A 21,385-nucleotide genomic window follows, 5' to 3' on the forward strand; every position below is an offset into this window, starting at 1 on the left:
GGTTTTTACCTGAGGAAACCAGTGGTTTCCAGTAATTTCACTCAGAGGACACTTGGAACGTGCAGGAATAAGATAAACCACAGGTGCAGAATGAAAGCTGCGCTACTCCCTGATTGGTCATAGAGATTTAAAAACATACAACACAAAGGTGCGGCTTGGAAAATGCTCAACAATAATGATAAGTTCAGGCTTAATAATGTGTTGTACATTGGCTTATCGGTGACTTTAACGTTTCACCAGTACATACAACAGTGGGGTGTGTCAGCTCTGGCACATTGTACATGGCACTATCTACACAGGTGTGACTGTATTTCCCATTGGACTGACACTATATTTTCATCAAATATCATCATCCTCCAACTCTAATATAATGACACATTTTGAAAAACCTCACATCAACTTATTTTTGGAATGTATCTATTTTCACAGTTATTTCTTTTAAAGCCCAAATGTAATTGCAATTGTTAACCACGTCTTGAGTTTCAGAATCTGAGATTTTGAGGAAAACTGTAAATGTTCTTATTCAGAACTTCCTACTGAGAATACTGCAACGGATTCAGAAGAGAACTGGGGCTGTGCTTTTAATATGAGCACATCGTCCAAAGACCGATGACAGGCAGATTACACTTTGATGTGAGGGAAGAAAGACTTTGCACACAGAGAAATAGTCTAATTCAGCAAGACAAGAGAGAATTAGATGTAAATATCATGAGTTATAATTATTTACGTTCTGATCGATTAGTCAAAGCTTTGCCTCCGCTTCTCACTTGTCACTTGATAATTCACTTCATGCGGATGATGTAGGGAATTGGATTCTCCAAAGTGTAAGCAGGTGATAATGCACAGGCTTTATGTGTGATGTACTATAGAGGGTGGTTTTCAGCAGCTTCATCACCTGCGCCAGAAGCACCGGCAGTGCTGTTGTTGCCATTAGAGTGAACATAAAAACAATATCAGTCATTACATAACATTAACATCAGTAACTGGAGATATCAAGGCAGGTGGCAGTGCAACACAGTAATCATGTGGTTTCAACTCTGCACCCATAGAATAGAGTGGTGAATAGACCTCCACACTGCTGCTCTAACTCTAGCACTGTGTGTGTCAGTCCTCGTGTCCAGTCTGTCAGTCTATCACTCATGCAGTCAGTCACACAAACACAAGCATACATAGATAAAATGTGTAATGTGTACATACACACATATGTATATATATATATATACACACACACACACATAAAATATATATATATATATATATACATATATATACATATAAATGCACAGTGGAATTAAACCTTGTAGTATTAGGTCTTGTCTGTCGAATTTACGAGCTACACAGTTTGGTCTCACAAACTTTTGTGAAATGAGTGTTGATTATTCCACATACAAACGACGTGAACAGGACGTGAGAGAAAACACTTCTCCACCATGAAAGGATTCAGTGGACGACGTTGGACAAACAAGGAGATTTGATTATTAGTATCATTATTATTATTATTGTTATTAATATTATTACAATTATATTGTTTTATGCAAATGCCTGAAAACAATCATATAAAACGTAACTTTTCCACGTATTTAGTTGATTTGTGAACTCACATTATCCCAATTTTCAAACCAAGACAAATCGTAATTTCAATCAAGGTACCGGTTCTTTTCATTGGGTCTGCCTGAAGCTCAAAATTTACTTTTTATCAAGTTTTAAGACACATTTTATGATACACTTATTAGATCTTGGTATATATACACATACCGGATTTACATAACATTATATTACATTTCCTCATTTACAGATGCTTTTATCCAAAGCGACTTACAAGTGAGGAACGTCACTAAAGCTTCAGTCCAGTAGGAGTTCAAATATTTAATCACCGGGTCCATTTGTTTGTGGAGGAGGACACCTCTGTAGGAGGAACCTGATGAACGTCTGGTTCATAGACAAACAAGTCAAGCAAACGTTAGCTGCAGCTCGGCTCCCAGCCGCTCCAACAAATCCTGTGTCCACGGAACAGCGTCGGATTTAAATGCGAAACTACTTTTATTCAGTGTTTCTACCGGATTAAATCACTGGGTCTATTTGTTTTGGACATTTCTGTGATTTGCAAGGGTTTAGAAAACACTTTTCCTGCCATAGGAGCTTCAGATTAATTTTAGTGGCAATGGAAAATTACATATTTTGTTATTTAGTTTTGGAGACTTGCTGCAGAAAATAAACAAAAAACAAAAACCACCAAGCAAACAAAAAATTAAAATCTTACAGATAAATACCACGTTTCTTTCACTGCTTATAAACACTGTTGTAACTTCATATTTAAATGTTGGCGGAAAGTGTTATCTTATCATATATTTGCTGTCCTGATTGAACACTCAACCATAAACAACGATCCATCCTAAGACAAAAAAACATTTTCATTTTTTTTTTGTATGATCAGAACCATAAGTTTTCACTTTGACCTGGTCCTATGGTGACTTCACTCATTTAGCCCTTGTTATATTTAGCCATGACTAAGATTTGTTATTATTATATCCAGTTTACATAGGGACCATTTCTTGGGTAGAAGGTGGTTTAAATGAAAACTGTTGAAGTTGCTCTCTGTGCCTTTCGATTTGTGCCTTTTGAATTTCTGTGGTGAGCATGATAAACTAAATTCCCCATCTAATTTATCGTGCAAAAAAACATCAAACCAAATATCTCCATGGCTCCATACCACAGGGAGAGTCAGAAGATACCTGACATGTAAAAATGTTATTGGTACATAATCCTTTAACAGGGGGGAGACGTAATCTCCACAGGTTCTGTTCAGAATACATAATCTGCCTTTAGACTTCTCATTTCAGGAAAGTCTGTGAGACTGTTATGTGCTACACAGGGAAAAACATGCACCTGTAGCCCAGCATGCATCTGTGTGTACAGGAGAAAAGACAGAATAGAGTGAAGGGGGATTTTATACACTTACCCAAACACTTACATATTGTGATATTAAATACAGATAGGTGCATATTCTGAGCCAACTTAGATGACAGTTGCTGCTTTTTATTCTCTTGTGTGATCATATCGCCAGTAACATCGGAAAACAAGTGTGTTCACGGTAAAACTGTCAGGTCATGGCTGCAACGGAGCCGATGTCTCCCAAAAGTTTTAGAGTCAACACAAACCTTTCTCTCTCTTTTTTTCTTCACCATGCTTCAAACAGCCGCCACAATAAAAGAGCCACTAGATCAAGTGAGTGAGCCTTCAGAAAGTATGGGCCTAGTTTCAACAGCTGGAAGGATTTGTCTGAATAAAGACAACGGAGGAAGGAAAAGACAACCGGCACAGACAGTGTGTTGTATCATTTCACCAGCCGAAGCTGCACAACCTAACTACACTGTGATGGACACAAAACAAAGTCACATAGTACTGAGCGGCTTGTATCTATTAAAGATAAATACACAACACCTTCCTGTCTATGCAGCAGGGTTTGCTTAGGTCAAAGAAGCAGAAGCTAGAAGCAGGTACAGTAGGAGTTCCATGGGGTCTACAATCCTCCATCCAGACTAACCCTCCACAGAATGACTGCATCCACCAACTTAAACTAGCCCTTATATACTGTGCGATTCCAACTCTTTTCTGTGGACAATTTCATTTCCAAACAATCCGGCCTAAATAAATAAATAAATAAAAACATAATTTCTACAACTCTGAATGAATCCTGGAACCCTGTACGTCTCCAGACATTTTCACAGCGAGCATGTTTGGAGCAATGTATTTAAACTCGGCAGCACTCCCTCCTTTGTTGAGTTGAGTTTCTTTGAACAAGTGCAATGTCATTTGAACTTGGGTGGCACCGATTAACTGCAGTGAGAGACCTGAAATTGCAGGTCGTAGCCCCACTTATAAGAGAACTTTGATGCAGTCCTTCTAGAGTGAGAAAAGCAATCCAAAGCAACTACAGAAAATAAGGTTTCAGGGAAAGACCTTTCTGCACAAAGCAGTCTGAACAGATATATGTGAATATATCTTCATGGAATCTCAGCTGTCATGGACCCCAGAGAAGGGGAGTCATGATGTCATCCAAAGCAAAGGTGACAGGGACTGGAATCAGATTCAACTTCTCCGACATGTCTGCTCTGGGGATAGTGTCTCATACGAACTGGAATGTGTGGATCAGAATAAGCAGAATTAAAGTGATCAATCACATCTCTGAATCAAAGTCGTGTTTGAGACAAGGTGAAGGGAAAAAGAGAAAAGAAAAGACAGCATGAACTCTGAGACACTGGGGACAGTGGGGGGGGTGGGGTGGGGGAGGGGCAGCAGCCGTTCACATTGAGCTCAACATATCCCACACACAAACACTTTCATACACATATGAGTGCACAACCTTCAGATACATACAACCCTGAAACGGCTGATTGGTCTGCAGCTTGTCTGTCTACGCTCTATTCCCGTGTATGTCTGCATCTATGGAGGTTTTTTCTTTACTAATACCAATCTGGGTGGAAGCAGGCCAGGAGTAACCTAGAAACAAGATATACTCTCCAAGCAAATGTTAATTCTTTATCAATATCTGAGGGTGGAAACAGGCAAATATCCATGTGATCCTTCATGGTTAAACTGCATTAAACATATTAGAAGACGATGACATTGAGTCTGAGCGTTGATACATGACCACTGATTAGTGTCAGCACTGTCACTGAATGGTAAGCCTTCACTATGAGCCAGTGTGCTCAGGATGTAGATCCAGTAATTACAGAGATTAGCCTGTTGTTAGTCAGATGGGTGAGGCTGAGCAAAGGCCATTAAGCGTGTGTCTGACTGTGTGTGAAGCTGTGATCACTGGAAGTGACATGTTACCTGGCTATGACAAACAGCACACAACTGACACCCAAGTAAGCCAGCAGAATATACATCCAGATATCAGGCGAGAGGGGGTTGAGGAAGGAGAAGACCCCAGGGTTGGTCCCGTTGGGCTTGCGGTACAGTATACTTATACCCAGCGTCATGAAGGGCTTGGAGAAGTCAATAACCTTCTCGCGCACGTATGTGATGGCGAGGGGAGCCACTGCCAGATCAGCTCTCTGTCAACATGAAACATAAAAGGAAAGAAGGATAGGCCATAAGTCAGGAGAAGAGGAAGCATTTAGAGGCAATCAAATTAAGAAAACAGGATCTTTACACACTACAGAGTCTGTCCTGAGGCACTTAGCAAAAAATTTAAAGCCCTCTTTCTCTCTGCACCCATCAAGTACACTCTCAATACTAAACTCCCCTTTTTCTCTCTGGAGCCTAAATCACAGCAGCCATTTATTTTCTTTAGCTGCTTTCTCCATTTGTTAGGATGGCTGTGAGCTGTAGGCTCGCACTCTATGTGGAGAGTGATGGGAGTTATGGAGACATGCGGGACCAACACAAAAAGAACATACCTTTACTGTACTAATCGACCTGATCTACAGTTTCTGGACTGTAAGAGGGAATGAACAATATGACTACAATTCATTTTGGTTTCTTTCTATGATCTAGCTTTTGATTATTAGGACAAAGTCTGGGCCACAATATTCTTCATTATGTGTAGTATGTGAAACAGTCAAGTACAATGATTGCAAAAGGCCTAACATGATGCTTTGGCATTCAATGGTGCAATGGCGTAGCATACTCTCAGTGATATAGTGACAACATCATCTACATCATCTGCTGCATTCTGGGTACATGTACCGTGACTTCTGCAGCTGGTGTGTTTCCCTTTAATCATCCATGGTACAATGACTCAGTGTGCTTTTAGTGATACAGTAAATCCCGGTGAGACTGGAAATAGCTAATGTATCAATAATTAATTAACTAATAACTCATTTGACAGCCTGGAGATACTTCTGAAATCGACACTGTAGGTGGTCAATAAGAATGCGTATAGTATCAGACCAGCTTCACAAGACCAGGGTTTTGTGTTTTTTCTTAATGCTTGATCTTTTATTGTTTTTGTTTTTTTTTTTAAATAGAAAAAATGAGATGGTGCTTTTTACTTAAATACTGATGCAGATACTTATACAAGAGAAAGAAAAGAAAAGAAAAGAAAAGAAAAAAAACGGTCTAGAGAATGGGCTGAACATAAATCTAGTTCAAGCCATCTGTACAACACAGCAATACATAAAGTACATGAAGGAAATAGGTGGTTTATGTTACTTTGGGAGTATGACTAAGGATTCTAAGGAAGATTGGTATTTTGTGAACAATGTCCATTATGACCTTCCACAATTATTGCTCCTCATTATAAACTTCAGAGAGGTTAGACGCAGCTCCCTCCATGGAAATTGTCTCTAGGAAAGTTTGAAGCCCCAGTCCCTCTTTCAGTTGATCTGCGTTCTTCCAGTTTGTTGCTATCAGTCTTTTAGCTGTCATGCATCCAGTTGTTAAAATTTGTTTGTTGTGTTCCTTCACCAGTGTATTTCAGAAGGCACATTGCAGGATCACAGTGAACAGTATAGCCAACGATCTTTCCCAGGGATTGTGTAACATTTTCCCAGAAGGTCTTAACGTTAACACAAGCCCACATCATATGGTAAAAACTACCTTTATCTTGTCTGCAATGCCAACAAAGAATCAACAGAATCAGACACATCCATCTTATGTAATCAAGCAGGAGTAAAATATGTTCTGTGCACAAAATTATAATTTATCATTTTATTTTTCATTGATTTAGATGCTTTGTAGTGTTTTCCATACATGATCCCATTTTTCACTTTCAAAGGATATCCTTAAGTTGGTTTCCCAATTTCTTTGAACTGCATTCCAATTTTCTCCTGATGCTTTGTTCAATTTATATAATTTCAATGCAATTGATCCATTAATCCAATCCATTAATTCTAGTTTGGACTCAGTATCCGTCAACTTGGGTATGACTACAGCTCTCCCTAGATATCTGGTCAGTTGTGATCTTATTTGCATATATTTTAAAAAGTCTTTCTTTTCAACACCATGTGTAGCTGAGCAAATGTTTTCAATTTTTTGTCATGTTGGTTTATAAAGTTCTAATAAGTCTGGATTCCCAGTCATCATTTCTGATTGGCCTGCCATTCAACATAAATCTATAGGTGTTCCATAATGTAACACTGGGAGAGTTAAGGGTTATCAGTGTTCTTACATAAGGGACCATACCACATCCCATGCAATGTGACCTTGTCTTTTAACATGTCTAAAGCTTCCTGTTCCATATTTTCCCATCTTATATCTTTTGAATTAAAGCCACAACCCCATTTCAAAGAATATCTAGAGTTAAATGTGATATAGTACTTATACACATTTGGAAGGCCTAGACCTCCCTTTTCCCTGCCCACATATGAGTTTTTGCGACTAACCCTCTGAGTTTTGTTGTTCCATATGAATTCTCTGAATATTGTGTCAACCTCTTTGAGTTTTCATTATCCAAAGGAAGGGGAGTAGCTGCCATGAGGAAAGTAACACAATCATTTTTAAACTGCCTATTATACCCCAAATAGTTAAAGGGAGAGATTTCCACCTATTAATATCATTTTTTATATTATTTATGAGCTTTTTCAAATTTCAGAGTTACGCAGAGATATTGCATCCCATCAGGGGACCGTTTAAATGGCAAATTAGCAATATGTACTTTATGGCAGCAAGCATTTAAAGGTAAAGTCTCAGATTTATCCCAATAAATTTTATATCCTGATATAGCTCCAAACTCCCTCAGTCTCAACAGTATGTTTAAGGGATGTGGGAGGATCTGATAACGTGAGGAGGATATCATCTGCAAAAAGGCTTATTTTCATGTCTGTTACTGGAGCTGCAATTCCTTTAATATTGTGGTTTTCTCTAATCAGTATGGCCAAAGGTTCTAATGACAAAACAAAGAGCATAGGACTCAAAGGGCACCCCTGAGGTGTCCCTCGTCTAAGTTCAAATGGATCAGAGATTATGCTATTTGTAGTTATTCTGGCTTTAGGAGTTGAATATATTGATGAAATGTAATTATCTGTTGTATTGGCATAATGCATTGACCAGGGTTTTGTCTTTGATTTAGGGTTAAGGTTAGGGAATGCCTGTCATCCTTTCCCACTAAAAGAAATGACTCAGTGCCTTGAAGAACCTCGTGAGGTTTAGTAGTACGTTTTTTGTTGCATTTCCACTGTATTTTACAAACCAGGACATTTTGGATAAAAGCCACAAAAAGACAAAAGTCAGTCCATCTACATAATTTTTTTGTACTGTGGTGGTTATGTTTCAGGTAGCAATGTAAGAAGTGGTACTATTATTGTTATTGATTTTCTTTCACATTTACATAAAAATGAAATACACTTACATATGCCAAGGCAGGGCTCAGCTGAGGTCTGCTGGTCAGCAGCTCTGAATCAAATTCACTGCCTCAACCACTTAGTAGTCTTTCAGTTTTAATTTTTACCACTGATTCCTCTCCCTCTGAGCGCCCTCCACTCCACAAACACATGCGATCTCAGTTTTTTCAACAGACGTTCTTCAAAGAAAACTAGACCAACTTCCTCTATCTTCTCTTTCTTACAATATTATGATGTTCCTTTTTTTTATATTTTGTGTTGGTTGATACATATGCGGTATCAAAATGTTTGTTATTGTTGTGTTTTTCTGGAGCCATCCTTGTTGTGATGTAACAGACAATAGCTGATAATACCCGGAGCTCCAAACCAGGTCAAGAACAGTGGAAACGAAGGATGAACTGACTGAGCTCAGTGCCCACATCTGTGAACACAACCCTACAAAGTGTAGATACATTGGGATGTGTTTACTCCACTTTGAGCATTAGACAGCCAAAGACCATTTTATTAAACTCCTTTGACAGGATGTTTCCAATTTGTTCAGCACTATTCAGCATTTCCTCCTCAACTGAACTTCTTCTGTGAGTCCACACTCCCCAGTCTCCTGAGGCCCTGTCTACTGCAATAACCATCTGTCTAAGTCAAGCCTGTCTAAGCAATAAGTGGGACAAAACCATGCTGAACATCATTTCGCAGGGGATTGGGCCCTTCACCCATGAAAAGACTGTCACGACAGCCAATCACTGCACTAGTCAAGAGCAGACGCAGAAGACATGTCTCGAGGAGTTAAGGGAGACTTGACCCTTCGTGGGTGCTGCTTCTAATGGGGTCAGATATTGACTATTGGGCGTGCAGCGGCTGCCATTTTTCTGCCCATGCAGTTTATCCTAACTGGGACTTTGTCAGGTGTAATGATCTACACTGTGAGCAGATTGTGTGTGCTTGTGTGTGTTTTAATAAGCTCTGTAGGGGAATCAACTCATGACAGAATCTATGCTCTGCTCGCATCACTGTACTTTCATACAGTGCTAGTTGTTACTCCCTGCTCTTCTTTCTTTTTCATATCCTTTACCTCCTTATTCCATATTCTTTTTCATTTCATTCATTTTCATTTTCAAACAATGGTATTAGATGCTGATATGGCAAATTATATTTGGTTTAAACAAGTCATGATGCTAGCATCATGGAAGCAGATTTAGTTCTTTAGTTCTGGTAAATAGTAATTGCTTCAGTACTACGACAAACTGACCTGACAAACAAATCTGATGAAGTGGACAGAACAATGGCATCAGGTTTGGATATGATATGGACAGGATGTGACTCTCTCTCAAGATAATACAAACCTTAAATACAGTTTTTGACTAATAATAACAGACAGCAAACAACACGTTTCTTTTAAACCAAAACACTTGGTTTCGCCATCACTTTGACATGGTGGCTGCTTTTTATGTTTATCATTTTATTCAACAGTGTTTGCTCAAAAAGCTGTATATGTTATTACAGCTAAATTTATTTTCATTGGTAATTACTGTACACCTCAAGCTAATTGCTGAGATCTTGAAAGAAAAAGTCTGATGGGTTTGCCAGGTTGTAAACAAACCCCCTTGTTACCTTCAGTTTAGAGACCAACTTCCTGCATCAACTTTTTGCACTAGTGTAGGTGCAGGTGGGTTTGTAATGCTGACCTTTTGGAGGATACTTCATTTTCTCACGTTTACACGTGGACATACTACATCAAATCTGTCTACAGTTAGTGTGTAAAAGGGAATTGGGGCACAGCTACAGTTTTCCTGTGCAGTGATGGGTTGGTTACACTGACATTTTCAGGTATGCTTTAGATAGTCTGGATAAACCTGTGTTTACAATTTGATCATCTGACTTTTGTTTCTTTCTGTAGGTCTTCATTGTTGGGATGTTGCCGTGTTCCCAATGTACTGTTGAACCCATGTTGTATAAACTGGGATGATGCTTTCAGAAAAGGTGTAAGTTGCCTGTTTGCTGGGTACATTCATGCACCATCTTTAATAATGATGTTCAGAGACTCACGTGGTCCATTAGCTCCTTGATCATCCCATTCCACTGGCCTGTGTTCTCATCCTGGGCACCGTATTTCCCATCTTCCACCAGACGAACCTCGTAAGTGAAGCCCAGGATGTTGGCCAGCTCTCTCAGCAGGTCTATGCAGTAGCCCTCAAAGCGGTCGTTCCCGTACAGTGGCTTGTCAGACTTCTTGAACATCACATATGGTTCCTCCTGTTGGGTGAAATAGAGGAGGAGGGATGAGTCTCTGCGGCACTTGGCATCTTTTACCTTCCGATAAGGCCTATCTGAAAGGGTGTCTGATGTGTGAGATAGGCTTTCGAGCCGTTGCGAGCTCAAACACACACTGGCTTGGTTGGTAAAGCGTGCATAAAGCCCCTGTGTTTGTGTGTGCATGTGGTTGCCTGCAGTCCCAGTCCTGTGATGTGAGGTAGGGTGGGTGCAAAGTGAGGCATGACCATAATAAGAGATAATCCCCCATATCAATGACTCTGTGCTCCTCTTAGGCTCAGCAGGCTGGCCTTGTGCCCAGGCGCAGCTTTCAGGACACCACATGCTTTGTCAATAGGATAGAGATAGTGATAGACGGACACAAAAAGAGAGTGCAAGAACCAGCACATCCCCTCTGTTAACACAAACTGGGGAGATTACTAATGTCTTCTTTATACTGTTCCCTTCTCCCTCGCGCCTGGTGAGCATCTCCTCTGCCATGTCCTTCTCTCCATAATTCTCTTCGTGTTCCCGCCTCCTCCTGCTTCCTCCCCTCTGTAACATGCTTCATGCACCATCTGTCTAAGACCTCTGACGCTCGTTCTCACCACACAGCCATCACTTCTACAACTCCTTTGTCTCTCAGAAAAATAAATTCAAAAATATATAATCAAACAGATGTTCTTTATCATATAACTGTATCATTAAAGATTGTTAACAGCTGGACTGGATGCAGGTTTAATATCGTGCAGGTATGAGATGTTTGCCTGAGAGGAGAAAGAAAACAAGAACAGTTTTCTCTTTTCTCTTATATTAGCGGCAAGCCAAACAAACAAGTTGTTTTGCAGTAGACAAATGTTGAGGGTAATGATTTCACTGCATAGTAGTGTGTGTATAGAAACAGCGTGACAGCTTTCTTCATACATTTAATTTAAAGATAAATAATTAATTAATTAAAACTGAATTAAACAAGAATTACTGCCTCATGGTTGTCTGCCTCCTCCACTCAGACTTGTTTGAGCTTGGGTCCCTGTTTATCCAGAGTCATATAAAATATGAACCATTTGTGTGAAACTTGACCTTTGACCTTTGACCACCAAAATCTAATCAGTTCGTCCTTGAGTCCTAGTGAACGTTCGTCCTGTATTTGAAGAAGTTCCTTCAAGGCGTCACTGAGATATCGTTTTATGACACAACATGATATCTCAGTAACGTAAGTAACGTACATACGGACAGACGGATGGACAACCTGAAAACAATATACCTCCGGCTCTGGCTGTCGCAGGCATTGAGACATAAAAATAGAACTTGTACATACAGTATCACATCTGAAATATCCAAAGTATTTAGAATGTAATATTATATTTGAAATATGTTAATGGGCATATCCAAAACCCACAAATGCAGCTATATTATGGATGTGGTCAGTATTACCCACAGGACCCTCAAAGAATATATGACAAACTACCTGAATGCAGTAAAAGATGCAAGATCAGCATATTTTTCTGACATAATATCCAAAAACAATCACAACCCCAGAGTCTTATTTAATATAATCAATTCTGTCTCCAATGGCCCATCCAGTACAGAACTTGCACCTGAAGATGACTGGACATCTGGTCCCAAATGTCACCTGATCCCCCAAATTCTTCCCACCTCCTCACTTTCCCAGTTCCTAACCATTAATGTCACAGCATTAGATAAATTAATTTCTCAAATAAAATCCTCTACTTGTGGTGTTGATCTTATCCCAACTAAGTTTTTAAAGAGATATTCCCCTCTGTTGGTCATTTTATTCTTTTGACAGTTCCTTTAACTCTGGGAATTTTCCCACTTGCTTCAAACATGCTATCATTCAACCCCTACTGAAAAACCTACTCTGGATCCCCTTTGGCTTGATAACTACAGACCAACTACAGACCTATTTTTAAAAATAAAATTTTAAACCAAGGTGCTTAAGAAAGTTATTTCAACTCAACTACCATCATTTATGACTAGTAATGACATTTTTAATAGTTTTCAGTCAGGTTTTAGATCTTGCCATAGCACAGAGACAGCCCTCGTGAAGGTTTTAAATGATCTACTTTTAACAGCTGATAGAGGTGACTGCTCAGTTCTGGTACTTCTGGATTTAAGCTATGCCTTTGACAAAATTGATCATTCCATTCTCCTGCATCATCTAGAAACCTGGGTTGGCCTTAAGGGAACTGCTATGAATCTACTACGTTCATACCTCTCCAATAGAACCTTCTCTGTTGTCATAGCAACTGCCTCTTCCTCTGCTCCCCATTCCAACTGAGGTGTTGCTCAAGGTTCTGTCCTCGGCCTTACTACTATTCTCAACATACATGCTTCCTCTCAGTCCAGCTTCAAACCAATAACCCCAGCAGCCTTGATAATCTGTTTCCCTGTCTCAGTGATATTAAATGTTGGCTGTCCCAAAACTTTTCAAAATTCAATACTGATAAGTCTGAAGTCATTCAGTCATTCTGCCTCTGCCAGCCTCTTTCACAGTAAGCTTATTTTTGATGCAAAGCTCAGTTTTGATGCACAAGTGAAAACTGTTGTCCAGTCATGTTTTTTTAAACTGAAAACTGAAAACCACTGATTTAAACAAGGTCATGCACTTTTATTTTTTCACACCTTGACTACTGCAATGCACTTTATGCTGCATCAGTCAGAGTTCCCTCCACTGACTACTACTAGTACAGGACGCTGCTGCACGGATAATAACTGGCACTAAGCGATATGAACACATAACTCCAATACTTGAAAACTAACACTGGCTGTCTGTTACATTACAGATTGATTTTAAAATTCAACTCATCATCTTTCAAGCACTAAATGGCCTCACTCTAAATTATATAAAGGACTTATTAACCCCATATGTGTCTAGGTGTCTACTTAGATTGGTGGAGAGAGCTCTGCTGGTTATTCCAGGTCTCGGCTGGTGACTAAAGGTGAACGGGCCTTTGCTGTTAGAGCCTCCAAACTGTGGAACAGTTGACCTTCTGAGATCAGACAGGCTACATCTTTAGTGTCTTTTAAAACTCTTCTTAAGATATTCTTTTATAGAAAAGCTTTCATGAAGGTTTGATATGTTGTTGTGCTCTTTTTTTGTTTTTTGTGTCATTTTTAATTGTTTTTTTTTTAATTGTTTTTTGTTTTTATTATTATTATCATTATTATCATTATTATTATTATTAGTGGTATTCCCAATGACAAATTTTTCATTAAGATGGCGTTAAGACAGAGCCAAGGGGTCTATAGCAATGATGCTGCTGAAATAAAGCCGAGAAAGACTGACTGACTCGTGGAGTGCATTGTTTTTAGAAATATGACTCATGATATACAGTCTCCAGAAATGTATGTGTAGTGTTAATTAAACAAAAATGGCAATAAATCAAAGTATCAAATCACAGTACTCATAGAATTGCATTACATAGTGAATCGGCACTCAAGTATCATGATAGAATGGAATAAGGAGAAAAGCATCTTGTCCCGGCCCTATTTCATATATCTTTGTTTCTCAACCCAAGAAGATTACTTGTGTATTATTATAAAATCATAGACACAAGTGATCCACACAGAGGTTGTCCTGTGGTAGGCAAGACGATCTTCGTAATATCAAGACTCGAATTACTGCCTCGCAGTTTATGCGTCCACTAACTGTAGATAACGGTTTATTCTTCATTCATGGTGCAAACTACAGGCATTATTAGTATCACTGGCAATTGCTATCATCATTACCTGTAATTTATAAAAATGTAAATCATTACCATTGCTGCCTTCCATCTAAAATAGGATAGAATTAACATCTTTAGCCTCAGTTTAACCACACCGCAACCATGAATTTTATCACTGCTGATGCAGCTCTGTACATAATATATCTACAGTAGCTCGTATGCTGCTACATGGTACCTCAGCAGCTGCAGGACTGCAAGGATACTGATGTAATCTTGATGAAAGACCAGAAAGCGCCGTCCACATACAGATCAATACCAGAGCATCTCCAATGTCAAAACATACACTACAAACACCAAAACAAACTAGTACAGTTGTATGCAAAAGTTTGGACACCCCAAGAAAATAAGGGAAAATAAGTAAATACACCCAACCTCTTGTAAAACACTCAGAACTTTATTCATTTATCAAGTCTTGACTTATTAGGACAGGGCTGTCAGCTGATGACATTTCCAGAGCACATCAATCCTCTGACTCTTCAAACCTTGAGGTAACACTCAAACAGCCATTGGCTCCTCTAAGTAACTGAATGAGGATCTGAAAATGAAGCTGCTTGATGGCTACAAAGAATGGGAAGCTATATAGAATATCAAAGAGCTTTCAGCTTGAAATTTCCACTGTCCAAAGTGTCAGTGAGAAATGGCAGTTAATGACAACAGTGGCAGACAAACAACCTCTCAGAGACCAAGACTAGACTTGTATGTCTCCACCAAGCAACCAAGTTCCAGGTAATGTGACCTCTGACCTCCCCTTCCATAGTTACATATAATTACATATATAATGTATATAATGGCCAGAAGTGTTTTTGATGACATTATGATGTCACAGTGAGGTTGACCTTTGATCCTTTGGATATAAAATATCAACAGTTCATTATTTTACTCTATTAGACATTTGTGTTAATTGAGTCATAATTAACATAGGAATTTTTGAATGAAGTCACAGTGACCTTGACCTTTCACCACCAAATTCTAATCAGTTCATCATTTTGTGCAAGTGAATGTCTGAGCCAGATGTAATGAAATTCCCTCCGGGTGTTCGTGATTTTCACAAGAACAAGAAGTCATGGTGACCTTGAACTTTGACCTTTGATCACTGAAATCTAATCAGTTCATCTTTGAGTCCAAGTGAATGTTTAAAACAAATCTGAGAAAATTCCCTCGGGGGGAAGATATCACATTCCAACTTTGAGCCTTTGACCACCAAAATCTAAGTGAGAGTTATACAACTGACAACTTCAGTCAACTGAAGTGTTATAATCCTTGCAGTATATTTTTTAACATAATGTCTGCAGTCTGTAGCTGATGATAAATCACATCCATTACACCAGCTCAAGAAGCATGTACCACACAACATGTGTAGTCAGGGGTCAAAACAAAAAAAAATCTAATTCAAATCACTAAATCACTATTACGGAAACCACTGGTTGAATGTTCAACAATGTATTTTTGAAGCTTGTTATATTATCCTTTTTGTAAAATCTTCTTAAAAGTAACTAGAAATTACATCTGTCAAATAAATGTATTGGAGTAGAAAGTGCAATTACAATCCATCTGAAATGTAGGAGCGGAGCAATAATTGGAAATACTCCAGTAAAGTACAAGTACCTTAAAATTGAGCTTATGTACAGTACTAAATTACTTTCCACCACTGCTACTTCAATTACTGAGCATTAAGCACACATTTATTTTAATATTGTTCAATAAGCCGACAGGTAAAAATGCTGAATTCCTGATTGAAAACAAAACAAGAGCCTATTATCAAAAAGGTAAAATACTAATTAAACCAAAACAACCACACAGAAGACAGACGCAAATAAAATAATAAACTCTATATTGATGTCGAAAATTATCTGTGCAACAAATAATCCTCCAATATCTTACTACTCATGACCAAGCACCAGCGTTTGGTACCTGGATGTAACTCCTTTTTTCTGTAAGTATGTGGCCCATCATCACTCTGTCACAATATAAATATGAAGTTAACAGTTAGTGTTGGAAATGTACAGTAAACAAAGTGTAATATGCTCTGATAACTGTTCCACGGCCTGGACACAATCCATATTGCTTCTCCGATCGCACCCTGGTGTAACCCTTTCCCCAAGAGGCTGAACCGTGTGATACTCTGATAATTCCAACACCCCCCCCTGTCCCCTTTTTTTAAAAAACAGGAACCACCACTCTGGTCTGCCACTCCACAGGCACTGTCCCCAACTTCTGTGCAACATTGAAGAGGCGTGTCAGCCAAGACAACCTAACAATCCATATCACTCAGCATCTCAGGGCCAATCTCATCCACTTCCAGCGCCTTGCCACTAAAGCCATGTTTCGACCAAAAGTACCTGGAACTTAAAGTTCCTGGAACTTAAAGTTCCAGGTACTTTTCTTCAGAAACTGAAAGGTTCCTGTGGCCCATTTTTGTCTGCGTTTCCACTGCGGCCTAAAGCCCCAGGAAGATTATGCAAAATTATTACTTGACATTGCATTATCCACAGCACTTTGAGGACATAACATGAACGAAAATACGGCACATTGTGTCCCATAAATATTCAATACAGGATGCAGCTTTTTATTTTCAAATACAGGATGATCCCGTATTATACGTGACGGGTGGCAACCCTAACCACTCCGGTTGTTGTGGTCCTTTATTTTTCTGAAGTCCTGTTTCTGTCAGTTTTTTTACCTTCCCCTGGACCTGCTTCACGCTGTGGGAAATGTGTTTGCTCGCTCACTCGCTCCCTGCGGACTTTTAAACATCGCAGGTGAAATAAATTGCAGTGAGTACTCCACCAGTCAGAAATGTTCACCACTGCAGAACTAAATTAAACCCTGGTTCCTGCAGTCGAAATGCGCATTGTTCCACAAAAGGTTCCTGGTTCCTGGGTAACGTTCCTGCGGCGGAAATGCAGCTTAAGTGGCTTCTTAACTACCTCACAGACCTTTGCCAGAGATATGAGTGAGACTCCCCCCAAGTCTTCAGACTTTGCCTCCTTCTCAAAGGACATACTGGTCAGGCTCAGCAAGAAAATAATAAAGTAAATAAAGTGATGAAAAATCAATCACACACTGGGAGCTGCTACAACAGGCTGCCACTCATCATGCTGCCATCTTGAACTCCCAAGCTGATCCTAAGGATCAGTACCAGCGTTGATTCAGGCAGATATTAATGGATGGGTATCAGTGTTGCAGCTCCTCTCCTTTTAAACAGTCTACAGTTTAACACAGTGTTATTACTTGGGTGCATTGGTGAGTGACTCTGATTTGAAACACTGAGGTTAGAAAATGCACGTATTGAACATAGCGCCAACTCTTACTAATCATTAGTAAAGCCATGTCAAAAACTTTCAGCTGCCAGCTTCTCATCTTTAGCCGGTGCTGAGTGTCACTTTCACTGTACCAGCAGCATCATACCAGCTGTCACTAATCAGTCTTAATTCTGTGAGTATCTTGATTACAGACCTAAATTGAACTTGGCTGCTGTTGGTGTGTGTGCATTCTGCAGGCCACTATCAGCACTTGTCAAAGATAGTTATTGAGGGAAGAACTCTGTAAAAAACACTACTGAAACTGAATTGAGTGTTTCTTTAGTTTCAATATATCAAACAGAGTGAGACGTCCTCTTTCTAGTGGATCATGTGACGTTGGTAACCCTGTCCACACCTGGCATTAAAATTCGTCTCCACTGACCACTTATGATCAGATCTCACCTCCCTGCTTTGTATGCAAATAAACATGTATGCATTGTTGTTTTTAGCCAATGTGACTTTCACAGACGGGTCTGTTGTCAATGTGTTTGTGAATCAGAGAGTGAGAGAAAGGGAGAGAGGGAAGAGAGAGCTGGGTAAGGATACACATACACATACTAATACTGGGTAGGGCCTCCATTTCTTCTAAAAACATTCCTCCATTCTCGGTGACATGGATTCAATTCCACAAGATGTTGGGGGGTGGGGGTACTCAACTCACAGAACTCACTTTCATGTTGATGAAACCAGTTTGTGACATGCAGCATTATCCTGCTGGAAGAAGAAGTGAACTGTTGCCATGAAGGATGAACATGGTCAGCAACAATAGACTTAAACATTCAGACCATGATTGATTGGTATTAAGAAGAAAACGTTCCCCACACCATCACACCACCACCACCACCAGCCTGGACTGTTGACACAAGGCAGGTTGGGTCCATGGGTTAAGACTCTGACTCTACCATCTGCTGCCTCAGCACAAATCCACATCCATCAGACCAGGTCCACTGCATGTTATGCTTTTCTGTTCCGCACAGTCGTACAGAATGGTTAACTGAGTGACCGTCTGTCACGTCCAAATAGTCTGTCCATTCTCCTCTGACCTGCTCACTGGATGTTGTTGCTCCATTCTCAGTAAAAACTCTAGAGACTGTTGTGTGTGAAAATCCAGGGGATTAGCAGTTTCACAAATACAGCCCATTTAGTATTATCCTTATTTCACTGAAGGGACTTTTTAATCATAGTAAAAGTAGATTCCTCCTCAGCACTTTAAAATCATAATGTAGTTCCTCTGTTTATTATTTGACCATTTTCTCTGTGTACTGCCTTGTTAAGTAGTGGAACACCTGGTAGCTCCAGCTGAAAACAAAGAAACAACCGTGAGCCCATTACCAACTTCTGACCTCTCACCTTCTCTCAACTTCAGAGGACTGTAATTGCCATAAACAGTTTCTGGACACATTAACAAGAGAACCTCTCAGTGGAAAAGGCACCAATACCTGGGACTCATTTATATATTTATCTTCATACATTTCTCTAAATAGTCCTGAACTGAGCTTCACAGCTTTCACTTATAATTTAGGATACTTGGTTAAATACTGGTACAATGGCAGAAGAGTAAATAAGAGTAGTGACTGCTCCAGTCACTGAAATTATGCAATAATTCATGCAGTTTGTTTATTCTGGTTTGATTTAAACCAACACTGACCAACTGAGATTTAACAATTTCTGTCTTTTATGAATTACAACTTCAAAAGACATGTTGTTCAAAAGAATGTTTAATGGAATGGTTTGATTTAACCAGCATGGTGAAACCAGCTACTATTCACATGCTTTAATCCCAATGAATCATATAAACACAGACCCAGTGAAGTACATCATCTCACACATGAACAGCCGATAGCCCAACAGGATAGGAAGCACTGTGAGCACTTTGTACTGTGCTGTTCCAGAAGATACACATATTATGACAGTACATAGGATAAAAAATAAAAATGGATTTATAAAAAAATGTTAATGTTACTTTGATTTATCTTTTAATAATTCTTTTGTTGGATTGTCCACAGTGAGACGCCCAACAAGAGAAATGTGCAAAGTTCAGAGAAGTGCTTTGGTAAAGAACTGATGAAATATCTCAGTTTGATTTTGCTATAGTTTGACTATAGTCATATCATAATATCAAAAACACACTAATAACATTAATGATTCCACTGTGAGTGGGCGTGCATTGAACCCTGGAAGTGGAAAACTCAATGGGACACAACCATTATTAATGTTATTCCTTTCACCTAGGTCAAAGTGTCAAGAGAAAGGTCTATGGACAGGAAGTAAATCAGTAAAGTCTTTTGCGCTTCTAGAAATGTTTGAAAGGACTCAGCACTGTTAATAAACCAATCGATTAAGCCATTAATGACTAACGACTATATTTTGAACGTTGAGGAAAAGCCCCACAGAATTGTTTCTGGAGGTGGAAACAGTCAAGACATAACAAGACAACATCTAAATTTCTGATTTTTTTTTACCATGCCTGAAATACATTAGATTTTCTTTAAAAATAAATACATTTAACATTCATTTGACATGCAATTTACTCTGGATCAAAGCACATTATTTATAATTGAAGCTGTTTTGAATCCAATGGTACCAAGCATTTGATATAACTCCTTGTTTTTAGATACAGACATTTTATGTATCATATTATATATAGTCTTTAGACACTGACAAATTTTATAAGACAGATACATTTTATTTATAATGAATGTGAATAAAGTCTTATTGCATGTGAGAAAATCAAATCACAGCAACCACTAACGACTAAAAAAAGGATGTAAAGAAAAAGTTGCGCTGTAGCCTCATGCTTAAAAATTGAAATGGATTTGTGCTTAGCTCAGCTAGTAATAATTGGACTAGTATTAATGGACTAGGTCCTCAATTTGGTTTAGAGTGACTTCAGAGCCTTTAAAATGCATTAAAATGATAAAGGATGATATGTTTTCAATTTGGAGTGTGAAAGGCAAAACCCCATCTGATGAAGAGCATGAAATGTGGTTGAAAGATCCAAAAAATGCCAAAAAGGAAGTAAACCTTAAATTAAGATTATTATTTAAAAGAAATTCAAAGTGGTCTCAGGCTTTTGGAGTCCACTGTATATACTACTGTAAACATAATTACATATGTTTACAGATGAATTCATTCTGCTATCATTAGTCTGTGTTGTCAATCATTTATAAACTTTTGCGAATAAATAATTGGAGAGATTGTAGCTGTAAACAAATACAGTAACACCTGCTTATAGTGTGTTATTGTTATTAACCATTTATTAGTTGTTAAATAAACTGGGTTAAAGAATTATTAATGACTCCATATGGGTCAGTGTGACCATGCTAATTTTGAATCTGTCTTTAAAGATGTTTGCAAACATGCTCCAAACATTTGTGATCTCACAGTCAGAGCCGACCTCCAACCACACCAACCTGCTCACTTCTTATTGGCCATTCCAACTGCACCTACAAGTGTTCACAGTGTGCACAATGCACTTTCACATTCAGATTTCACTCATTCACTCATCCACATTCTGGTAAAAAAAAACAAAAACAAATTGTCACCTATAACAATATCACCTGTAACACAGAAAATGTCATCTACATGATCTACATGACTGTATGGCTTGGCTGTATTTCAGAGCATAGAAGTAGCAGACATACAAGCCATCAGAACAAGCCCGTGGCTGTGCATTTCAGTTTATTCAAACATTTTGTAAGCGGTTATAGTTGAAAAAACAAAATATTTCTTTTAAGAATGATTGACAGACCCTTCTAGAGGTGAGGCCTGTATCTGTCCGCTCCATCCAGGTAGCTGTCAA

General features: G+C 38.9%; 1 protein-coding gene across 3 annotated transcripts in view; it reads right to left on the reverse strand.

Annotated features, from left to right (window-relative positions):
* Positions 1-21,385, reverse strand: part of LOC111661749 (glutamate receptor ionotropic, kainate 2) — a 335,637-nt gene that overhangs the window by 75,249 nt on the left and 239,003 nt on the right. For all 3 annotated transcript variants that reach the window (XM_023415412.2, XM_087176389.1, XM_087176390.1), the window contains 2 exons: positions 10,332-10,538; positions 4,837-5,060 (listed from right to left, as the gene is read on the reverse strand). In XM_023415412.2, coding sequence (XP_023271180.1) covers positions 4,837-5,060; positions 10,332-10,538 — 431 coding nt within the window. The remainder of the gene's footprint in view (positions 1-4,836; positions 5,061-10,331; positions 10,539-21,385) is intronic.

The sequence above is a fragment of the Seriola lalandi genome, unplaced genomic scaffold (genome assembly GCF_002814215.2).
Source record: "Seriola lalandi dorsalis isolate HSWRI2012SDOR001 ecotype SW California unplaced genomic scaffold, Sedor1 jcf7180002054551, whole genome shotgun sequence".
Classification (NCBI taxonomy): Eukaryota; Metazoa; Chordata; class Actinopteri; order Carangiformes; family Carangidae; genus Seriola; species Seriola lalandi.